The sequence below is a fragment of the Athene noctua genome, chromosome 15 (genome assembly GCF_965140245.1).
Source record: "Athene noctua chromosome 15, bAthNoc1.hap1.1, whole genome shotgun sequence".
NCBI classification, from domain to species: Eukaryota; Metazoa; Chordata; class Aves; order Strigiformes; family Strigidae; genus Athene; species Athene noctua.
The window spans coordinates 19649955-19674360 of record NC_134051.1 but is presented as its reverse complement, the minus strand read 5'-3'; the positions used below and the strand labels follow the sequence as shown (position 1 = coordinate 19674360).

Genomic DNA, 24406 nt, shown 5'->3' with positions numbered 1-24406 from the left:
AATATCTAAAATGAACTGTCTCTGAATAATTCAGGAGAAAACTGTAAGAATGATCTCCCACAAAAATCATCTCACTAAAACAGCATACTTCGTAAATTTAAGTAAAGTATTAATTCAAGGGGGTAAGAGCATTCTGTAAGAGCCCAACCAGATAACAGGGGCAGCGAACATTGTCTGTGATGGGAGGGCTCTTGGAAAAAACACCTACAAAATCTGAAGGATCTTTAGCTACTGAAAAGCTCCGTAAATTCTACTCATATTCCTGGGAGGGGAAAAAAAAAAAAAAAGGATCACTGGAGGCAAAGGAACAAAAGCACTGTACAGCATTTGTTTGGTTTTGTGCAAGTCCTGTAAGGAAAAGTTTAAAAGTTACCAGGCAGCAAAGCCAAGAACATTCTGCAGTGCTGAGGAAACAATGACACTCAGTAAGGATTCAATGCAATAGGGAGTTCAAATAATCAAATTCCTGATACTGTTCAGAAGACATTAGCTACATCTAAACACCAACCCTTCGACTTCTGGAGGTAACAACCCGCTGGAGTTCAGAAGTGCAGTAGCAGGGCACCTCCGCTAGAGCCTTACGGCAGGGAGTCATTTCACAGTAGTAACACAGCTGACAAATCTAAAAATATCCAAACAATCCGAAGACTGAACAGCAACAGGAGACTGGAGACATTTTATAACTATCTTTAGACAAGAACCTTTGTGCTGTAAGACTCAAATTTTAACTGGATGAGATTTCAAGCAACTGAAACAGTTGAATGTCATACGAATCCTAATTACTGCAACGAAACATGAAGCCACCAAGTCCGCCTCCTCTCAAACTAAGCGCAGCAACGGTACTAGTCTATCCCTTCTAAGCTCTCCCCATTTTTAGAATGCAAACATACACATTCATCACCAAAACCTGCAACTAAGAGTGTCAGGCATCACCAGAACGCGTGCATGCAGACTTAAATCCCCATGAATCACCTTAAGGCCGGGGGGGGGGGGGGGGGGGAAGAAAGCTAGAAAATCTAAAGCTTTTGATTTAAACATACATGAAGCATTCCAATCCAGGTAAAACTAGCAGCGACAGTCACACTTAAAGAAAAGTCTGGTTAACAGGGAATTCTGCACAACGTTTCTACTAAATGTCGTGACAAGATCCCTTCTGTAAGTAAAAACATCCACGAAAGCGATGGGCTGCTGCAGGAGACAAGCAGCAGGTCTGGCACAGACACCACAATACAAATACTGACAGCTACAAGCAACACCAACAGCAGCAGTTACAACTACAGGCCTACCCACAGCAAACCTGCATTTTGCACAGGGAATGTGGAAATGGGATGTGCGACGTCAAGCGCTACTTCACGAGGGGTTTAACGTACCATGTTTGCTGGAGTTTTGATCTAACGATGTGTTCACAGAAATGCTGTCTACTGTAGTCCATTTCCTCAACCGAGATTGTGGCTCTTTAATACTGCTCATATCCATGTTTACATTCAAGTTTGAGTTCATTCCTAAAAACATATATAGCTTATGAAATACAGACTAAACACTTTTCTCCTGCTAATTACCACTATTGTCCTAATAAACATTTAAGAGCATACTGCTATAGTTATTTCATGCTTCCACATCTCCGCTTTTGAGAAACATTCTAGCGTTTAATACAGTGAACTTACTACAGACAGAAGCTAAGCTAAGCAATGCAAAGCACTCGGAAGTTCTCAGCTGATGTCTTCATGCAAAGATGTCAGTGGAAGAAGCCGTTAGGAAGTTAGAGAAACTCAAGTGGAAACATCTAGAATGTGGCATTTTAACACCCGCCCAGCACCACCCCCCGATCTCACTGTACACAGCAGAAGTACCGTACTTTGAAGAGCTACGCTCAGCTCCAGAAGACACCTTCCTCAGCAGGAGGCTGTGTCTGTACGCATCCCTACCCAGCAGAAGTTATGTGCCTCTATCTGCAGTTACAACCTCCTTCCCGTTCTTACTAGGGCTGTTCAACAGGACGCCTGGCCAGCTTCTGACCCACAGCAGCTCAGACAAGCACTACACTACCCCCTCCTCCATTTATCCTGTCCACACTGAATATTAAAACCTCAGTAAGAGAAAACAAACAAAACCTGTCTTCGCCTGTTGTCTGTTTTTCAGCGTGTTTATCTGCCAGAGAATCAACACGATGTCAACCCAAATCAATCCCAACACCTGCAAGAACCAGCTCGGACAACGCCCACCTTTGGGCTTCGGCATGCCTGCTCTCTTTCCAAGAATCCTGAATTCACAGCCATACCTGGTTACACTTCCAGCCCTTCAGATTTATTTTTTTTATTCCTGAAAACAAACCACCACAACATTTTAATTTAGGGCCAGAGACACGCAGAGAACTTCTCAAATCTCTACTAGAAACACCTTAACTCAGCACTGGAAACTAGTGCTTAGCTTTGTTCCTAAGGCGATATTCACTGTCATGTAGAAGTTGGTTTGGTTATTTGTTTAGTTGTTTTCCATCTGTTAAAGGCATGAGCAGATGTTGAAGCCAGAAAAGCAGCCCCTTGAAAAGCCTCAGAGAAAGCGCCTTGTAACAGGACAGCTGAGTTTTAAGAAATACAACAGCTATCAACAGTCAAAGCAGAAAAGGGACAAGTCCAGTCAGTGCAGTTTGACGCCTCTCGCTCCGGCGTTTTACTGTTGCCAGAGCAGTAAGCTGTGCACAACAGAAACCTTTCTTCTACCTCTGAGGCAGCTTGCAGAGCCAGACTTCTCAAAGAAGGGTTCAAGAGATGACAAGCTGGCCCAGAGGCACGTGGAGCCGATGAGGCTAATGCCGGCCCCTCGGCGTCACGCACGTCCGCAGCTCCGCATCCGGAACCTCGGGACAAACCCCCGTCCCTGCAGACAAGCTGTAATTTAAACAGGCTTCCCACAAGTAATTTTTCATAGCCAATTGTGAAAGATTTGATACTGTTCAGCTATACTCACTATTTGACAGAAAAAGGTATTTTTAATGTTAGAAATACTTAATTCTATAAATGAATCGGGATGTGACTGCAGTTCTGGTCAACTAGAGAGAAGGAGACCCCCCACCTGCCCCCAATCTCTGCTTTTAATGAACAAATGTCTAGGGAATCTCAACAAAATCAGTTCCCTGGGATGCAAACAGGAGCTCCCTGCTTTCGTTCTGGGTCTCATGTTAACGCTAGAGCATGGAGGAAACCACACACCTGCAAGATTCTCCAGAAGACAACTTGGCAAGTTCAGCTCCTCCTCACACACCCCCCTACGCTACTATACTTGCACTTGGAGGATGCTACCAATACTCCTCTCGACTCAGTTTTTCACTAAAGGGTGAAGAAATTCCAGCAACCTACTATTTCTACCCTTAAGCTTGTCTTTGTGGCCTGAGTGTGGCTCCACTTGCTTATATCACTATGCAGCACTATTCTAAGGGGACCCCAAGGAATTCTTACATACACTGCAGATTCCTGAGGGATCTCAAAACAATCTTACATATACTGCAGGTTCCTGAAACGTGGCAATGATTAAGGTGCAAAAGCAGCTACTTAACAACAATATACAACAGTTCAGCTCAAGAAATTAAACAGAAAGGAACCTGACATGGGCAGGATGCAATGACTCAGCACAAAATTTGGTGAGAAAGTTAAATATTCCTTTCACTAGACCTAACACAGCACCTGTAATAGCTAAACAAACTTCATTTTTATGCTCTGCCCTCTGAATGAAAGCAGTAGTTAGATCTCGATGCCAGTCATCAGCAGCAACTATTAAGCAGCAGCCTAGACTCAGGCCACAAGCAGAACTCCCCGTGTGCCACATGCAGTGCACCAGCGTGGCCTGCACTGACCCACTGCCTCTGTAACACTCCACCTGTAAGCACAAGGATTTCAGCAGCATTCTCTATTAAATAAACTTCTCTACAAAGAGCAATGAGAATGCAAAGGAAGTCAGCCCAACAGAAATGACCAGATTAGAATAAAATAGAAATGCAAACTGAAGAGGACGAAAAAAACAGGGATAAGGAACAGAGGTAAATGATAAACAGTTGTAATAAGGATACGATAGCGTTAAAAAGGGACCTAAAGTAAGGAGAAAATATACAAGCCTGGAATTTCTGAAGTAGAAATTGGACAGAAGCCTGGAAATGTAGGGAGAAAGAAACAGGAGATGTTTGTATTTATAAACATTCAGACATTTTGCCTGAAATGAGACAACCATTTTTTAAGAATGCAGAGCTAAAAGCTTTCTTTCCTGGATTAGAAACACTAAAAGGGAAATCAACATTTTGTTCTAACTATGCAATTCCAGATTCATTGAAAATGTTTTTAAAATCCAAGAAAATGAGACCACATCAATGGATTCTCTGTGTGGATTCTACTTCTAAAAGTCCTTTAGCTCCAGGAATCATAACTGCAAAAGGACTTTGTGTCATCCTTAGGACCCAGAGGATAAAAAAAGAAATAAAAGGAGACAGACATTCTTTAAGAATGTAAAGCATTTTCCACCGAAATACAGACAGTCACTTCTGGGAATAAGCTCACTTGTGAAAAAATGTCTTTGGTGAAAAAGGGTAACCGGATAAGCCCCACAAAGAATTACTACTTCCATTAAAATCGCGAGTGCTGACAGGACTCCAGTCACTGCTGTGTTCAGAGGGGACAGGCGACACGAGAAGAAAGGCCACGTGTCGCTGAGCGTTAACCGCCTGCACGGAGTCAGCCCGGAGAAACCCACCTATGGGGAAGCTGCTGAACGCATTTATTGGTGATGGCCCTTTCTGTAGCTCAGGAGTAGCGTGGGGGATGACATTCTCAAGGAAGGATTTCATGGTGGGTTGATGGAGTGACTGCTGTTGAGAGGGTGGAGTTTGCTGCTTCATTAACAGGTTTGGATCAAGCTGACGGGACTGTTGCATCATCTGTTGCTGCATACTAAGAGATCGACCCTTAAAAAAACAGAGCAGTTACAATATAAATAGGCAAAAGCTTTTCCACCTTTAAAGAAAGATCATGAAACACATCTTTGGGTTCCATGCGTCTCAGCACAGCAAAACCCCAGCATTAAGCCAAGTCCCTCCTCTAAAGCTTGCCAAAATCCCATTCGCCCTCGCACACTTTAGTAGAGTTTACAACAAGAAGCGCAGCTCAGGATGAAAAAAGTTTTTAAAGACAGGTTGAAAAGTTAATAGTAAACGTATTTATTTACCTGCTGCTCCTGCTGTTGACGACCACCAGAAGGCATGCTTCTTTGATTCTGCGCTTTTTGCTGCTGAGCCAACAACCGCTAGGAGACAGTGTTTTGTGGTGGTTTTTTTAAAAACAGTTTATAGCTGACGTAAGTCTCTACTTAGACTTCCAAAGAGAACACGGAGCAACTAGCTTTGTTAGCTTACCTGTAACTGGGAGATCTGAGAAAGCTGGTTTAACTGGGACAGTTGATTCAACATGGCTACCTGTTGTGGGCCAAAAAGTGGGCTCAGGCCACCGTTGTTTGGTGCATACTTCAGTAATGATACTGGAACCTGCAAAATGGACCAGTATGAAGAGCCACTGACAGCAACGTGCCATTAGTTACACTAGATGCAAAATATTACAACCTCTGGTCAACAGTTGCCTGGTTTCTGAAACACTCACCAAGCCAAGTCGGTTTTCAAATATTTACAGAATGAATATCAGCAACACCAATAAACAGAAACTAATTTTCTGAAGCAGTATTTCGGTAGTTTACACACAGAATGTTTTGTGTACTCAGTTACCTGAGGGGATAGTAATGGAGGAGGCACTTGAGCACGTGGATTAGGCTGAGATGAATTAAGAGGTTGTGCTGGAGGCTGCTGCATGCTCCTGGGCTGTGCTGCTATATTACCAACACCAAACATACTGGGATTGCCATTCTGGGGAAAGGACGGACAGTTAGTGGCAAGAAACCTCTCCTGCCGCTTCTCCCACCCCTACACATTTGAATTAGAAGTTAAACACATGTCAATCACATAGGTAGCTAGGACGTTATATCAAAAAGTATTAAATGCTGTAAAGTAACATGCCAAGGATATGCACACAGCCTTACCTGTCTAACAGAATTCAAGTTTTGCATACCCAGCCCTGCTAGGGAGCCAAGGGCTTGGTTAGGTAGTGCATTATTTGAAGGGGGAAGCTTCATGTTTTGATTGGACATAAACTGCATGTTTTGGGACTCGTCTGCTACAATGCCATCCTGATTGGACAGACAAACCGATGCGCAACACCCAGCCAGCAAGCAAGCGGAAGGGAGAAACCATTGCCAGGAACAGAAGGGAAGAGTCACATGACAGTCCAGCACCAGCAGGAAATAGGCAGAAAACAAAAGAGATCAGGTTAGTCATTGGCACTGCAAACGGGCTACAGAAAGTGCTTAGTATCTTATATCAGTAAGTTAAAAAGAACAAAACGTATCTTACGGATTAACAAGAAAGCCCTGGTTTCCCTCTGCACTAAATGCAGAAAGCTAAGGAGCACACGGGTACTACTCAGAGGGCAGTCGGAGAAGTTTAGCAGTGCCCACCAGTAAGGCACCCACTGACCTTATCGAAGTAAGGACCGCGATCCATGGAAGACTCTTTGGAAATCTGAGGACGAGAACCAGGCCCTTTTCCAACCACACGATTGTAATCTCCGACACTGAGGCCGTGCTTATCCATCTCCATCCGCTTGTCCTGCAGTAACCCTAAGGAGAGGCAAGAGGCACGGCTACGACACTGCAGGGTTACTCGGCTTTCCAGATACACGAGAAACCAGTGTGTGCCGATGAAGAGCTGAGCTAATACTGCTCTCAGGCTAGACACTAACAACAGAAAACAGCCGTCTAGCTTTAAACTCTCTGGGCTTTACTGAAAAGGGAAACACTGAATCAATGGCTACAGACACCGTCAAACTCAGAACCAGCAAAGCATCAGATTTTGCCAGGCTTCACAAAAATATTATTCTCCGTCTTCTCTCCAAAACAAGAAAGTGCAATTGTTTAAACCCGAGTCTCCAGTTGTGAACGCTGCTATTTTTGTTAGCAGCAATAAGCACTGTCTTGGCTTTGAAGTGGTATCTGTATCACATCCCCTGCCTCTGCGTAATATTTCAGAGGCCTTTTAATTTGATTCAGCTAAGAAAAAAAACTATTTAGCTAAAAAGAAACCCAACCACCTCACAAATTAAAGTATGTGTGTTTATTAAAGCAAATTTTAAGTTATCTTTTATCATTAATTCCACTAGGCAAGCAAGAAGATCAAATAAGCAGTAATAAAGGACTCCATTAATACTTCACGCATGCAGTACAAGAGAATTACTTTCCAAGCAGGTATTTTAAAGCAAATTAAAAAAAATTTTGAAATAATTGAAATATGAGGCTTGCCATTAATATTAAAACCTAAAATTCAAAGAACAATTTCTTTACACAATAGACTATGAGCCCCAGAGTGAAAATACCCCATTTTAAACTGGAATAAAGATTGCAACTACAATAAAAACTACAATTACTTTTAATTAAATATTCAATCATTAGAATATATTGTTATTAATGTATTAAATTATGCTATTTTTGATTTGCTAGAGGAACCATAACAGTCAGTGGATTTAAATAAAAACAAAACTGTTCACAAGACATTCTACACTCAGGTTTTAAGTGTTTCTGAAATAATTTTCAGTATTCGTTCCTTAGAAATGAAAATGTGTTTCCAAGAATGAACCGCGACCAGTGCCACGAGCCAGCGTGTTATTGGGAACATTTCTGTTCGTATTTAGTGAAGGTATCCAGAAGGTGATCTAGATACTGACAGTACAAGAAACAAACCCACCACACCCCGAAAACATTCTTTCATGTCAACTTAATATATATTAAGCTTAGCTTGATTTATGGATACTACTACTATAGCAACCAGGTGATTTAGGTGTGTAGCGTTGCTCAATGACAGATTTTCTTCTCTACAAGGGCATTTCTCTTCTTTAGGGATACATATATTTAACTATATATAGCTATAACTATATATATTTTATCTATATATAGTTTTTAAAAAGTAATTTACAGAAGGATATGAACTAGAAGAGAGACTGGAAAGGAAAGCAATAAAACCTAGCCAGGTTCTCCTATTCTTACCTCCAGACATGTCCATCTTATTGCTCTGTATGGTTTCTTCTGGTGATTCTCTCTGAAGTAATAAAATGAATCATAATTATTTAACAGTAATATTTTTAAAAGCTAAACCTAAAAGATTCCTATATACTATTTCAATTGAAACCTGCAAGAAAAAAAAAAAAATTTGAGACAAATCAGATGCTGTTTTAAAGCATTTCCTCCCTTTAAGTTGTTACCCAGTTGAGAACAGGTATCTTCACCAAAATATTTATGTAAGATTATTACATGAAACATCAGACTACTGGATGAATCCCTGGGTAGTGTTTACAAAAACACTTCTGATCGATAAAAAGCTCTTTTTGTAATGAGGATGCAAAGAAAAGGGATGGGCGAGAGGGAAGACAAACAGAAGTAAAAATACTACGAAAACAAACACCAGGCTAATCAAGCATTTTAATCTTTGTGCATTGTAACTGGCACTGTACGAAGGCAGTGAAGCCAGGTAAAGGTAAATACTTACTGAAAAACTGAGATTTGTGAATTGCTTAATGAATGGATTGATCCATGTTTCATCTTGCTTATTTCCACCTTTCATTATTCCCTTAAAAACAGAAAGGAATTCCTGTGATACTCGGGAGATGTTTACCACCTACTGCTTCAGTTACATCATAAAACGTTATGAATGAAAATTAAAGCTTAATGGCTCCACTCAGCCCAGCAATCTGCTCTGACGTGGCTTTTAGAAGTGCCAGCAGCGCAGAAACCTTGACTCAACCTCCTCATTACCTTTGTGGGCATTTTTTTCATATATGGTGGCCAATTTAAAGATGGGTTAGCTTCTTGTGAAGAACTGCTGTTCCACATTCCAATCTCTACATCCTCCTCTTCCTCCCAGCTGGTCTGACGACTGCCTGTCAATGGCATATCATCTCCACACCAACTATCTTGCATAGATTTAGGCCCTGTTGTGAAAAGAATCCAGCACGTTAACATTTCACCAGCAACTGCCTGCCCTTAACACCCAAGTTAGCTTGATGTTTGCTTCAAAAGCCCTCGAAAACGTAAAGCTTCTACAGAGGCATTTCAGCATCCTCAAACACCCGGAATTCAAAGGGGCTGCAGAAAGCACTCACCAGGTTTATTTGAAGCCTGTTGACCAAGAGAAGCACTTCCCCAGCCAGAGGTGCCTGCTGCATCGCTGATGGGTTCTCCCCAGCTAGTACCAGTATCCATGGGCTTACCCCACGCTGAAGTTCCATTATCTACAGTAGTGGCTGGAGTAGGAGGCTCTCCCCAACCTTTCAAAGCAGTATGAGTTATTGGCATGTTTTTCAACAGCATTTTAAAAGCTATCTAAAGAGACTCAAATGCTTTGTGTTTTCTAGATCCATAACATACAATAAAAAGCATCTTAGTAGACATTTACATTTTGTATGAAGGTAATTACTACAACTGTAAGCTGTTCTATTAAAAAAAAAAAAATCACAAAAATACAGGTTTCATATGGAAAAAAATTACATTTTGGTAACAGAAATTTCTAAGATATTAAGTTCCTAAAGAGCTGCTCATTATATTTAAGCTACTTCACACCTAAAAAGAGAGAGAGAGCACAAAATACTTCTTCACCACCACATAAGCGCATCTGCAAGTATCATTACTCACTGCTCCCCAAACGACAGGATGAGGAAGCCTGATCTTGAGTCCGTATGAAACCATCACCCTTTGATCTCTCTTGTAGCAGCTCAATGCTTTTTTTTTTTTTTTTTGGGGTGGGGGTGGGAAGTCTTTTGGCAACATTAAGTTTTAACTGGTTTAGAATCCAATGAAGAAAAATACTGCCGTTCCTCAGATACTATTTAAAATATCTTCTGTGTGTTCTCACACCCCAGAATTCAAGTATTGCTGTGGAGTCTTTATTACTCAAGCTATTTAAAACTAGAACAATCTTCCAATCTGTACAAAAATATCAACCACCTATGAGCACTGCTGTTACTTTTCCTTTTAAAAAATAAAATGGTACTTCATTGGCACCTTCCCCTTTCCACTCTGAAACTAAAATACTCGTATATGAAGGCAGAACAAACAAATTGTTTTAAAATTAACGGAAACCACGAATTTGCATAAAACCAAGTCTTACCAGAGCCCGAACTGCTCTCCTTGCTAGACATGGCACTTGAAGACAGTAGCTGCTGATGTACCTGTGCTTGCTGGTCTGAACTGCTGCTACTGTTTGGGACATTTTTATTCCACATATTCACATTTTTGTAGTTGTATTTGCTTGGATCACCCCAAGCAGAAGTTCCATCATCAATTTCCATTTTACGGCGTATTGATTCAGGGGACGGCTCCTCCCAGCCGGTGGGTTCTTCCTCCTTCGCTGGTGCCGGCATCGGCCCGCCCAGCCAGCCCGACCCTGGGGGTTTGGTTGTGGCAGATGGTGCTCCCCAGGAGCCAACATCCTGTTTGTTCCATTCTGGAGAGTTGATTGGCTTTGATGAATCCCCCCAAACTTGAGGCTGATTGGATTTAGGAGGGTCTCCCCAGCCCTGGTTCTGATTAGACTTCGCAGGCTCATCCCATCCCGAAGAATTATTTGGGTTCGTATTATTACCTCCCCAAGTAACAGAATTTGATTTACCTGGCTCATTCCAACCAGATACTGATCTGTCACTGTCGCTACCTCCCGAACTGGATTTCTTCGCCTCACCCCAATGGTTACTTCTTGAATTTTCACCCCAGCTATCACCGGCAGAAACTGCCCAACCCTGGCTGGCCTTTTGCCCATCTACCCATCCCTGTTTGATCTTCTGTGCGTCATTCCAAGATGCCTTTTCCTCTTTGCCACTTCCCCATGATTGATTGCTCTTGACCATTACTGTAGCAGCAGAATCTTCTTCCCACCCCCCTTGGCTGTTTGACCCTTTGGAGTCTCCCCACCTTGTAGCAGACTTTGGATCTCCCCACCCTGATACAGATGAGGTATCATTATTGTTAGGGCTAGGTCTATCCACACACCCCCCTGAGCTGGAAGTCTGTGTCACAGAGCCTCCCCAGGCCTCTGTCCCATTGTCAGTTTTTCTTTCACCCCTCGGGGATGTTTCGGTATCCCAGGCAGTGTTCTGTTTGATTGGAGTCTGTCCCCAACCAGAGTTGGAAAGGACACGTGGATCTAAGTCAGTTCTGTTCACTATGCTTTGGAGTAATGCATGCTGGTCAACTTTCCTTCTCTCTCGATTCTGTCCTTCCGTCGTTACTCTATCTTCATGGCATCCAGTGCTCTCCGAACTACCTTCGCTGTCCCCCGTACCAGTTTTGGCCCATGCGCTGCTCTGCTCAGTTATCTGAGAGGCAGCAGAACTCTGGCTGTTAAGGTCATCCTCCTCAGTAGATTTCCATCCGTTTGTAAACTTCCTGCTGTTGCCATTCACGCTCTCGCTGGAATGCTGATTACTAGGCAGTTTACTCCACTCCCCATTTGAAACGCTAGTGCCAGTGTTTTGTGCAGGGTTGCCCCATCCTCTTCGACTTCCGCCAGCACTCGCACCATTTCCGCCTCCCCACGGCACGTTCTGGGAGTTGACTGTCCCTGCCTCCCACACCCCTCCTCCTTTATTCCCGTTGATTTGAAAGTTAGTGCTGCCAGGCCCACTAATGCCTGGCTGCATTAGAGTTGCATTCACAGTGTCACCATTAGCTTGGCTGTTTGGGCCTGAACATTTGTCTCCAGAGTAATTAGAACCATAGGCACCCCATGTAGTACCGTAAGATCCACCATTTTTCGCCTCACCATTGCTAAGATGAGAAATGGAAGTGCCATTTGTAACTGGAGAGGCCTGAATCTGAGAATGATTCATTGTGCTCACACGCCAGGCCCCATGCCCTGTATTATTAGGCAGTTCGTTAATCTGCACTGAACCAGCAGAGTTTGGTAAACTAGAGGTCATAAAGTTAGTAGTGTTATTTGGTCCATTCATTTCAGTGTTAAGGTTTTGAGGTTGCCCACTGAATGAAACCTTCCTTGTACCATTTACTTCAGAATCACAATTTTCCTGAAGGCTTCCCCAGGAACCATGGGCTGAACCACCCACTTTAGAGTTAATACTCTGACTATTAGATATCTGACCTATGGTACTGCACTGGATATTTGTGCCAGGATTACCACTCCCTACAGACCCTTTCAGGGCATGTCCATTGTTCTCCAATACAGGCCAGGCACCATGGTTGCCATTTGAATTCAAAGTGCTTGGATTTAACCCTCCATTTGATGAAGAGTTTATGGTGCCCCAAGCATTCATTCTATTGTTGCTACTTTCAGATTTGCTGTCAGGAGCATCCACAGAAACTTGACATGTGCTTATTATGGTTCCATGGGATAAACCCCACGGCCCATTAATACTTCCATTGCCCACATTATTGCTGTTGCTACCAACCACAAACTTATTTTGAGAACCATGTCCAATGCCATTTCGAATGCCATCATTTTCACCACCTGTGCTCCCTGAAGCCATTATAACGAGGTTTCTCTCTGACCCAGAGCTAGAGGCAGAGTCAGTGTCCATACATTCTGATGTCAACTCTGGGTCACTGCCAGTGATTGATGGCCATGCTTCTTTGTCAGAGCCGTCTACAATAACTTTATCCCAGTTTGTGCTGGAGTCACTATTTGAAGAGACTGGTCCCCAGTGAGAATTTTCATAATGGGATCCTAGACCACTGTGGTTCAGATCTAAAGGGAAGAAGGAAAGTCCAAGAGCATTATTATGAATTTAGTATTATTACTTCATTAAGCAGAAGAGGAAAAAAAGTACAAAGGTACTAAACCAGGAATTATTTGGCTTATTTTAACACTACAGCCACTGAAGATGACAGAGAAAGCTTCCTGGTACAGCTGCTCAGAGCACCACCACACACAACCCACCACACCTCTCACCAGCATGCAAAGCTGCACTCTCACAGAGAGCACAAAGCAGCACTCCTAAAGGTACGGTTCTTTTTTTTTGGCCAGAGAAAAAGGATTTTTTAGAAATACTCTGTATCACCACATACAAAGTATTTTCTAAAAACTTACACACGTTAATAACTGAAATACTATATAAAATCAAAGACATTCTGAAAGGCAGAAATCTAAACAGGATATTAAACTGACCTCGTAGTACCAATTGCTGTGTGACAACAGCCAGAGAAACACACACCTTCCCACCCCCGTTAAGACATATAAGAATTCTTAAGTACAAGTTATTTAAGATATTTTCTTTTGTACAGTAACAATCCAACACAAAAAACGATCTAAAGTTCTGCTGCCACAGAAGTACAGATTAAAAACAGTAGCTGAACTGGTACTTCTCATTTTCATTTATGTAAGAACTACTGCTTCTTTTCTGTAAGCTGATCATGCCTGGGAATCGACACACACACTAACTCACTCAAACCCTTCCTGGTTAAATACAGGCACTTGGAATATCTGCCTCAAAATAAGCGCTATCAATTTTCATCTGTCTAAAGCTTTGCTGCAGGGACCTCCCCCCAACTGTTAAATCAAAACAGTGCCACACAGGTGCACCAGAAGATGAAACTCTGAAAGTGTGAAGCATGTGAAAAATAGTAATGAACTTGGCAGCACAACGCAAGCACGAAACATCCGCGAAGTTTTTTTACTTAGTACTTGCCCGCACTGGAAGAACCCCACACTGGCGTACGCTCGATGCCTGGGTACGTAGCAAACCGTGCTTCTCTGCCCATTAAAGCATTCAGGTTTTTTAAAAAAGAAACTATCAACCTTTCTTTGAATGTTCTCTTTTTTGCCTTTACTTACAATATTCAAAATAAATGTACCTAAAGATAAAAGAGTTGCATAGCTCCTGCTCATTCTTAATAGACTTTCACAGCACATCCGACCAGAAGACGGTGCAGTCGCTGTGCCCGAACGCTTCAGGACACGGCGCCCGCTCAGGTTAGCAGAGCCAACAGCAACAAAACGCTACAGCTACCAATCCTTCATTTTCTCAAAAGCTATTTAAAGAACATTTAGGGACTGGCTGCTTTAAAAATGTAACACTAACTTACAAGCCTCTGGTGTTTCCAAGAAGCACAAGTTAACTGAAGTCTGAAAGGAAGCCACCAGCCACACCAGCTACGAGGAGGGTCAGTCCTGCACCCAAACCCCCACCCTGACGCCCGCCAACCCCCACCTACTGCTCAGTGTAAGGAACCGAGTTGCATCTACTCTATTAAAACCCTTAGTCAGAACTGCCACCTCCGTCAGAGGTTACAACATACACAAGACAGGGCTTCTGGCAGTAGCTCAGCTCTCAAACACAGGGATCATCCGGCAGGAGCCTGCTCTTAGTGCTCAACTGCAAAAAGGGTTGATGAGGTTTAGCGTCTGAAGCATGACTGACCAATCTGAAGAGAAGCACAGCTGACGTAGATGTAAAAAGAGACCTTACTTCAGTGCTTCCATCTCCCAAAAGGAACTTCAGAACACCATGACAAGCAGAAAATCCCATATTCGTACATCAGAGTGACAAATTTTAAATACTACATTATTTGAATTTATGATCTTGGTGGTCTATGAGGAAAGGGGAATGAACAAATCAAAAAAGCTTACATTTAAGTTATTATGGACAGTTTATTGAGTATCACACTGATGCGCCACAAGTTTTGGTCTATTTTTAATGTATTTTGAATCAGTATAAACATTATTCATCCTACAGTGAAAAAAGAGTCTAGCCAAAGACCCTGCCTCCAGGAGTACGCAGCTTGGAGCAGCCCAGAGCAGGGATCACCCTCTGCTCCTCCAGCAACCACGACAGGGGAAGCCTGAGAGTGTCCAGAAGCAATTGGGTAAGTAAGAGTCACGTAGTCACTACAAGAGAAACAAGGACCCTGGCACAGCAATTTGGAACAGGGAGTAGTGGAAGACGACCTGTGGCAGGTAGGAACAGCGCTGCAATAGTCACAAGTGCCTGGCAGCTCCACAGGCTGGGAGAAGAGAAGCACACAGCACCCGTGGGAGAACTGAAGACATTTGTTCAGCTGAACACAACCCAGAACCTGCCTATTAACCTGTTACTGGAAAAAAACATTGTAGGATACGAGCAACTGTCCAGCGCCGCCCAAGATTCCAAATCTCACCCTGATATTTTGAAAAAAGACATTTGACCTAAATTAAAAGACTAATCAAAGAGCTGTCTGCACTCTCACAAAGGAGAGAATCAACAGCATCAAAAGCTGCCCTAACAAAACAAAATCTTGGTTACATAAACATCATCCCAATAACAGGATCAATTTTAAAAACAACATGAAAGCGTACAGATGGCAAACAGCCTGCATTCAGTGCCGAGAAAGATAGAGGTTATGACTACAAGCCAGAGGGAAATGGTAAACAAACCCTAATTTGCACAACAATAGAATACATAAAAAAGCCTGTATTTATTAAAATTCTATTATACTAATTTAGATGCAACACACAGTTTGCAACGAGCCAATACACAAACATCCTACAATGATTAATTTCCAGTCATCCAGAATTTTATCCTATTACATACAAAACTACCTCGACTAAGTCTTTTTCCTGGACATAAACGTGTCAGTCTAATACGAGCCACTGTTTTGAAATATTCCTATCTGAATCTCCACAACCCATGAACTTCTGAGATTAAGTATACTGAATAAGCAAAAGTATTATCTCTGGTTTTCCATATCTAGCAGACAGCACAAACACACCCTCAAAACTGACAACATACTGCATTTGGTGCACAGCAAAACAAGTCAGTAACAGCCTACTCATGGTCTTCTCCCAGAAATGTTTAGAAGTTGCAACTTTTGCTGCTTAAATCCTGGGGAAAAACACAACCACACAAGCCTGAGTTTCTTAAAATTCACTAATCCACTAAGATTTTTTTTCAATAACTTGTAATAATTTAATGCTTTCTAGCTATGAGTTACCCCCGCAGGAAATGTTTGCAGGAAACTGTGTGTATTTTCTGAAGTAGTTTGTTTGTTTTAAAGTACCATCACATGGTCTAAAATAAACAGTAGGATTTAGAAGCATAAATTAAGAAATACTTGAATCTTGCTCCCTGCCTCCTTTTCCAGTCCCAGTACACACTGGTACCCACAGACTGTCAGTACTAGACCTTGCCCATTACTGTACCTCCAGTCCTTATGAAAAAAATGCATTTTAGTAAACAAGCTAAGAAGCACCTTTCTTATGAAATGACAAACCCAAAAGAATAAAATCTGTTTGTTAATGTCACCTATCCGTTTCTCTGTGGTAAAGAAAAAGGTCTCGCAGACCGTGTCTTCTTACAGCCCTCCAGCCCCAGAGCTGGCAGAGGTAGCTGTGAGCCTCCCAGCAGGGCGGGAAGGCTGCCAGGACGGGACAAGGAGGCTGCCAGGACAAGGGTGCGTGTCCCCTGCGCCCGAAGGGACCCGCCTGCTCGCTGCCCCCCTGGGCTGCCCCAGCGGGGGCTCTGGCCCGGGCTCCTGCTGCACTGAGCACCCCGAGGGAAAAGAGGGGAGGTTGAACATCACCCCCTGGAGGGCAGCCTTCAGAGGAACCCCAAGGAACGCCCCGGGAAGCGCTCCCCTAAGCCCTGCGCGTCTCAGGCAGCATGTCCCCGCTCCCCACACCGCACACGTGCTCCAAGCCTTACTCAGACAGCAAGTGCTCTTCACCAGCATACCCAGTAACCCACGTACGCAGCTGCAGGCCTTCACACACTGCTACCCCAGCACAAACTCAGCATTCAAAACAGAGGGGCCCCCAGATGTGATTTCCACCACGGTGCCGTGAAATGTCTCCGAAATAAAGCACAGGCCTGCACACATTAGTCAATGCAACACCACGAAGAGGCAATTTAACATGTAAGCATAAAGGTAAAAAAAGACATATAGTGCTTTAAAGCCAAGGTGCCACAGAGTCAAAATATCTGCTTTGGTATGAATTCTGACGTTATTTTAGAAAATTAAAAATGTTTGATTAAACATAGTTAACCAAATGCGCCATGGCACAGAGAAAGTACACTTCAGTCAGTCATTCACATGGCACATGCTATCGGAAAACATAACCCAAAGAATAAAAAAATAAAAACCAGGCAAAATCACGTGATACATGCAACTACTACAAACATATGCAGTGCAAAAAAAAAGGTGAGATTTAAATATCTGACCTGACTGGTTAGGGGAGTGGCTCACCAAGTCCCGAATGGGAGGCATGCCTACAAAAAAAACAAAAAGCAAGAAAATTACAGAAACATTAAGTAAACTATCCCTTTGAAAACAGTTCCCAAACCACCCGTTTCTTTAAACCCATTTATAAGCACCCCTGCTTCAGGAAAGGCTTCTCTCAAGAGCCATCTCTCAGTCCTGCCCGTGCTAGCGACAAGTTCTGAGGTGCCTCACCCACAGTGCTGAACACGGCACAGGGAGCAGAGCCACCGACAGCAAATCCAGCTTTAGACATGTAGCATTTAGATTTAATTATTAGCAATTTTGCTGCTTTTACTAATTATTTCCACTACAAGTTAGTTTTTATACATTTGTTATTTCGTTAACAAATTTAACATGTTCTTAAAAGTTTGATTTCTATAAAAAAGAAGAATTTATAGTCATCAAAACCAGAACCAACTTTGACCTGTACTAACTTAGAATTTCAGAGGTCAGCCCTGAAACTTAAGCAAGTTCATATCACTTCCTTGAATGACATACTTTTTCCACCTGATTTAGCAAACAGAAATAACTAAGTACAGCCCAACTCTGACTTAACCTAAGCGTGTGCATAACAGACTGTCATTTCCACTCTTTCTCTGCTGCTTCCTCCCGAGTGTCCTACAGGCAGCACATGAAAACAAAGCCAGTGTTTCAAATTCACAAATTTTACAGTTGGGAGAACACAACTGTTATGTTCAAGGCAATGTTCCCTAAATTAAGTCAACCTCCATCACTACTAACTGCAAATCCCAACTGCTCACTTCTTCCCTGGCTCCTACGACAACAGAGGAAAAAACCCTCCAGTTACAGAAAGAATCTTTCATTTCCAAAGGCTCTGACTGTAACATAATTTTGCAGCTCTGCTGCAAGACGCACAAGGATAAAGCAAGATCCACTTGTGTCAAAAGGAGGAATCCGAGTAACTGGACTAACGCCAGGAGTCTGACGGTGCTCTCCTGTTTTGTTCTGTCCCACAGTTGTAAGCAATTACTGCTGGCAAATATTTTAGTTCAAGATATAAATCATTTCATTGTGTAATAACTACCTGGCTATTCTGATGTGCTAGAAAGCAGAGAGGCAAACAAACGTACCAAGGCAGCATTCAAGACCTTCCTTACATGTGAAGTTTACACATGGGCAAACATTTCAGTAAAGCAAACAACTGAATTGGGTATGAAAATGCTCTGATAAAGAGCTACTTATGTACATTTCTTAAAATAGCCATCTTGGTACAAGACTGTATCTGTTTCAGAAGTACTACATGGCATGAGCTTCACTTATGTGTCTATTAAAAAGATATGCCAAATGTCCTAGAAACAGAAGAAAAAAAAACCCCTGAACAACCCACAGGACTATCCCTTCTCAAGCTTTACTTCTAAAGAAAGCTGGTTAATTTTCGAAAGAGAAGGCGACGGTCCACAAAGACGTTTTTTGTGACCACTAATACAATTTAAAAATTCCCCTATAATGAAGACTTAAAAACTTACTGTGGCCAGGGTAATTAAAGGAAGACTTTAAATGTAGCAGTACTTGTGTTCCCTGGCTTTTACAAACCTACCAAACAGTTACAACCACAGCTGGAACCAGGGAGAGATCCCACCCCTGGGTCTGTCAGGGAATGATGGATAAAACAACTGCAGTCATCACCAATTCCAGCAATTTTGACTTCAACATGTCAAGCCACAGTTTTTCTTTTAGCCCTAAAATACAGATCGATCCAAATAACCATTAAATAATGCTTTAAAAAAGTCAGAAACTTAATCTTCAAAGACACTCTGTTAAGGTATGAAATCTGTTAACCTGAACAGCCTGTACGTGGATATTCTTTCAATGGGGAAGGGATCTACAGATGTGTCAAATTTAATGAGATTTTTAATTGCAGAGAACAACAGGGAGAGTACCTAGAAGTTGTTGTTGGATGCTAAAAGAGGAACCATGGAGAGTGAGTAAGACTGAGACAGGCAAATGACAGTAGTGTTTCCTTTCAGATATAGAGATGCCAAAGGACATCGAGTCACTGCTGCGTGCTGCTGGGCTACGGCCACCTCCAGGCTACCTCACAGGCAATCCACTAGCCAAGACCCTGAAACCATTACAAAAACCCAGCACTGAAAATCTACTTTCCTTTACGTCATCATATACCTACAGTTCTCAGAGAAGATGACAAAAGATCCCAGCCAGACATTATTCCTGGTTCCAGTGGAGGAACGGGCTCTTTCAGCACAGAGAGAGACGGCACCAAGGAACGAGACCCTGGCGCCCAGCCCCACGTGTGGGCTGTGACGGGTTCACTGGGGATCGCGCCCGCCCAGCGCCCAGTTAAACCTGACAGGATGCTACTGACAACGCAGACTTTTTCTCAGGACGGGAAAGTGATTTGGCCAACCTTTCTCTCCCCTAAAGGCTCTCAGAACCTTTTCGTTACCAGCTGCATGTGGAGACATACTATTCAAACCGCAGAACCACTCCCCGTGCAGCAGGTGCCTCAGAAGCTCAGGACAGCGCCGCGGCAGCGCCGCGCAGGGACGCGCTCGCGGCGCCCAGCCAAAGGCTGGCCGGCCACGCCAGCACAAAACCAGCAAAACTGAGCGAAACTGGGAAGAATCCAACACACAAACGGGAATCCAACTAAATACTGGGCTGGTGTTCACAAAAGAAGTGAAAGGAAGGACAGTACACTGAAAAAACTCCTCTGGGCAGGATTAGGAGGTTTAATAGGTTGCATAAAGAGTAATGCTTTTTAAATTAGCTTACATGTGAGGTTTTATTTAAATCACTACTTGTTACCATACAATCTGGCCAAAAAGTTTCATCTTAGAAACAAGCAAGTATACGAAAGGTTTAAACCTGACCATAGACAGGAACAGAATTATACAGATGAAGTAAAAACAAAAAATTAATTACTTAAAAATTACTTCTTGGAATGGTGAAGAGTTCTATCAGTATGTTACAAAAATAATACTGGAAAGTAATACCAGAAGCATTCATCAAGGGGCGAGTGGATAAACTGCTTCCAATGTTTCGATTGTTTACTTTCGTTTTAAATACTGGTTCTTCAGGATTCAGTAATCAGAACAGCTCAAAATTTAACTAAAATTTGAAACATCAAGGCTATTTTCCAGAAATCTTTTTAACTGAAAGGGCTAGGAGTCACATCCTTTGTGGTGGTGTAGAACGCACTAAAGTTGAGAAACACTGGAAATTCAGTAGTTTGAGAAGAAACTATCTACGGGAACAAGTTGGATCACTACTTCTATGTGCACGTCAAAAATTAAATACAAATATAAAAATAAGAAAGTTTATCCAACATTTTAAGTGTTAGCATGCGTTGATACCAAATCCCTTTGAAAATCTAGATCCCTAAAAAGTAACTTTTTTTTCCCAGCTACAAATAAGACTGTATTGTCCCCAAAATTTGCTGAACTGCATGCACATTCACTGAACGGCGAGTTATGCACGTGTAACACTTAAGTTTACTAATCTGAAAAGGGTATTTGAAGAGAATGCATAACAAGCCAAAATAACAAAGGATAACTACACTTAAATAGTAATAAAGGTAAAGGCCAATCCATTTTGTAAGACAACCAAGCTTCACGTAGATGAACAAAGATGACCTAACAACAAAAAGCAATTCTGATATTCTAGACAAGTTGTCCTTAGCTGTATCTCTAGATAGGAAGAGAGAAAGAAACTCTGGAGATGCTGTTCTGAATGCTCTGGGACCTGGCTGAAAAACCCTTCCTTGTGAGATCTCTGTATCAAAACTGGATGCAAAAAAGATGCTTCATACCATGACCGTGATGAATTACTGGGACAAACACTGGAAATTCAAACATAGCAGCGGTCACACTGGCTTCACCATCTGCTCAAAACCAGACACGTCTATCGTACACCACTGGCAACGAGGAGCGACTACGGTGTCTTCAGTGTCAGCATGGAACTTGCACAAAGATGGCTGAAACCATCCCACAATGCTTGATATTAAGGTGTAACACAGGAAAATATCTTATCATGCTACAGCTTATATCCAGTATAAATAATATGAGCTCAAATATTTCAGTAATAATCGAATTTAAACTATTCTATTGTAGTTAAAGTAAAAGAAGGTACCGCCCCCTCACCTGGCTGTTTTTTGCTGCTGTTCGGCACTTCTCCGTTGGTCACTGGCTGTTTATTTGTGACAGTGCTGCCTCCTGACTGGCCGTTTAATACTTTAGGAGTAGATCCCAGGTTTGCAGCTATAACTGGTAACTGCTGACCTCGTTTCAGAAGCTGTTTCTGTTCCTGGTGTCGAAATCGCGGTGGTACTTCACGAGGAGGGTATCGAGGCAAGGTCTGCTGCTGCTGACTGTTGGCTGTGGCCCGCTTGGCATTATTATTAGTGCTGGTTACTGTGGAAGTGCCGTTAGAGGTGACAGGCTGAGGCTGGCTTACACTTGTCTTTGTTTGTTCTGGCACTACCCCCACCCCCAAAAAAAAGAAAGTTGGACAAAGTTATTCATAAGAACAGCAACTTAAAAAATTGAAGACTAAGTCAATATTCTTAGATGTGTTTATATATTATGTAATGGCAGCATTTTTGATTCAAGCTGTAACTCATTCCCCATTAAATGTTCTTTTATCCCATAATCACAGCTTTAATAGCACAGATCTGGAAGCAGAAATATGTCTTGCTATCGCTCCTACCAAAGTTATCGCAGTTAAAGTATGCTACTACTAACAACCTTCCTGTAAGAAATCAGTACTGTGCCAGTTTATTTTGGCATTTAAACTTTATTTTAAAAAATCTTTAAGTAATTAAAAAAAAAAAATCTTACTCCAATGGGAAATTTAAGTGTTATGTACAGAAAAACGTTATGATCTTGCCGGAAAAGAACAAGAGGTGAACAGGACATACAGAACGCATTGTCAAGACCCGCCTCTATCAACCCTACCAGCCAAAGGGAAACCTGTTCATACCCTTAAGTCAATCTGTTGCCAGCAGGAGAAGCTGAGAGTGCAGGTACCCCCCTCCCCAGGTTGACAGGACTGTGCCAGCATTGATAAAATACCCAACGTGCAACTGCAACTCCAAGTTATCTTTCAGCCTTGACAGTGTGGCCACTTCAAGGCAAGATGAAGGTCAAATAATCTGCAGAGGTCAGCTGTGAGCAAACACAAACTCAGAGGCTGAATAAAGGGAAACCCACAACATCCCCAACGCCTCTGCCCCAAGCAGTACCAAAGCCAAGATGGCAAGAACGGGGTGTTTGGGTGTAGGTAAAGCAGCTCAACACCCAGAAGGGACCCAGCGAGCTATGGATGTGCGTTTCTCGGCCCTACTGCCGTCCACCCCAACCACTACAAGGGCTAAGCGGTACCTCCAGCCCCTCACATTAGCGACATGTTAACGTGACTTTCCAATTTCTCGGATGAGGTATGCATAAAGTGGGTCTACATTTACAGTGGAACTTCCCGAGATACCTCAAGACTCGATCCTGACCTCCCTCAGCACTGACCTACCTACACGGTCAAGTCACCATCTCCACCCAGAACTTCACAAAATGAAACTGGCAGTTCTAGAAGTTACCGAAGGAAAATAGTTTCATCCGTGCAGCATTCCTGCTGCTAACAGCAAGGTCACAGCTCGGTAATGCAGCTTCTCCGGTGACAAACATTTAAAGAGGTTCCTCCTAGTTACAGGTCACTCCTTCCCCAGCAACACGACCCTCTCCGGGCCCGTGCAGTCAACAGAGGGGAAAAGTGACCCAGGCTGAAGTCAGCCCCACAATTTTTTCATGGAGGTCCTGTGAGAGAAGAGTCCAGGACGCAGCTCCATCGGCTCCTCTACGGTAGCGGCGGGCTGGGGAAGGGGAGCGACCCCGCGGGCTGGGGAAGGGGCAAACTGAGGCAGGCGGCACTGCTGGGGACCAGCACGGCTCTGGCTCCGCACCGCAGGGCGAGGCGGCGCCCCATTACAAATCAGGTTTCAGTTACTATAAGGCTGTATTTGTTTTCAACAATAGTTCTGCACATTGGCAGCATCTAAACGTACATGACTCGAGGCTTAAGAGCAGCATCCTCAAACCACTTCCCTGCTGTGTTCCATTTAAGTTTCCTGGCATGTCAGCCGCAGGGATATTGTTACTACATGGCTGAAAATGTAGTTTTCTGGGGCTTTTAAAATTTTTTTCATTTGTTTAAAGACCATTTTATCATTCACTTTCAGAACATAGTCATGTGAATACAACATAAAAAATAAATGAACACAAACTCCTTAAGCTTTTGTTTAAGGAATCAATTTGAATACTGTCAGTGTTACTTATGACTAATTTCTTTTTATTTCTACTATAATATGCAGTTATGTATTTTGAAAAACACATCATAAAGGCCATTAGAATAAACTGTCACCTCAGAATCTGCATCTGAGTTGTGTTTTATAGGAACATTACATTTAGGCTACTTAAGCAAAGCAGAAGAGAATACTTTTAGCCACCTCCTTGCAGTCTCCAGGGGAGAGGAGCTGCCCCCAGCCCGGCCGCTCACCCTCCACAGCCCCACCACAGCTCTGACCCAGCGCTCCCTATTTCACAGCTGACTGGAGAAGGACAGAATTAAGGAGAAGAATAGCCAAGACATAAGTCAATTTAATGTACAGAGCACAGGGAATAGGGATATTCAAAAGCTGTTAGATAAATTGACAAGCTGATAAAAATCACCAATAGCATATCAGATTCCATCAACCGAAGTCGTTAGCTATATTAAAAAAAAGAGGTAACTCGATCAGATTCCTTACATAATGTTTTGATGCATATAATGCAACAAGAACTTACGATCAAAACTGAATTTTACAAATACAAAGAAGTCTTATATCTATTTCCATTTCTTAATTTTCAAATTTCCTGGTTTAATAATAACTAAAATAACTGAGAATCACTGAGCCTTGGAGGGGGGAGTGAGGGCCATTTATTTTAACAAATAGCTAAGAATCTGTCAACATTTTAATGCACAAGCACTTAGCACATTCCTGCGGTCTAGGTACTGCAACAAGCTTTGAAATTAAAAAAAAAAAAAAAAATTCTTCACATACCGCAACCTGTGGAACTACTGC

General features: G+C 42.6%; 1 protein-coding gene across 12 annotated transcripts in view; it reads right to left on the bottom strand.

The window, feature by feature from the left end:
- TNRC6A (trinucleotide repeat containing adaptor 6A) overlaps positions 1–24406 on the bottom strand; it is a 95010-nt gene that overhangs the window by 4164 nt on the left and 66440 nt on the right. For 8 of the 12 annotated variants that reach the window (XM_074919485.1, XM_074919489.1, XM_074919484.1 and 5 more), the window contains 15 exons: positions 21438–21773; positions 17277–17324; positions 10241–12829; positions 9237–9401; positions 8890–9065; positions 8624–8704; positions 8125–8176; positions 6563–6705; positions 6070–6216; positions 5759–5896; positions 5396–5524; positions 5209–5286; positions 4738–4948; positions 4109–4141; positions 1371–1502 (listed from right to left, as the gene is read on the bottom strand). In XM_074919485.1, the coding sequence (XP_074775586.1) occupies positions 1371–1502; positions 4109–4141; positions 4738–4948; positions 5209–5286; positions 5396–5524; positions 5759–5896; positions 6070–6216; positions 6563–6705; positions 8125–8176; positions 8624–8704; positions 8890–9065; positions 9237–9401; positions 10241–12829; positions 17277–17324; positions 21438–21773 (4458 nt within the window). The remainder of the gene's footprint in view (positions 1–1370; positions 1503–4108; positions 4142–4737; positions 4949–5208; positions 5287–5395; positions 5525–5758; positions 5897–6069; positions 6217–6562; positions 6706–8124; positions 8177–8623; positions 8705–8889; positions 9066–9236; positions 9402–10240; positions 12830–17276; positions 17325–21437; positions 21774–24406) is intronic. The other 4 variants (XM_074919481.1, XM_074919483.1, XM_074919487.1 and 1 more) reach the window with 4 other exon arrangements.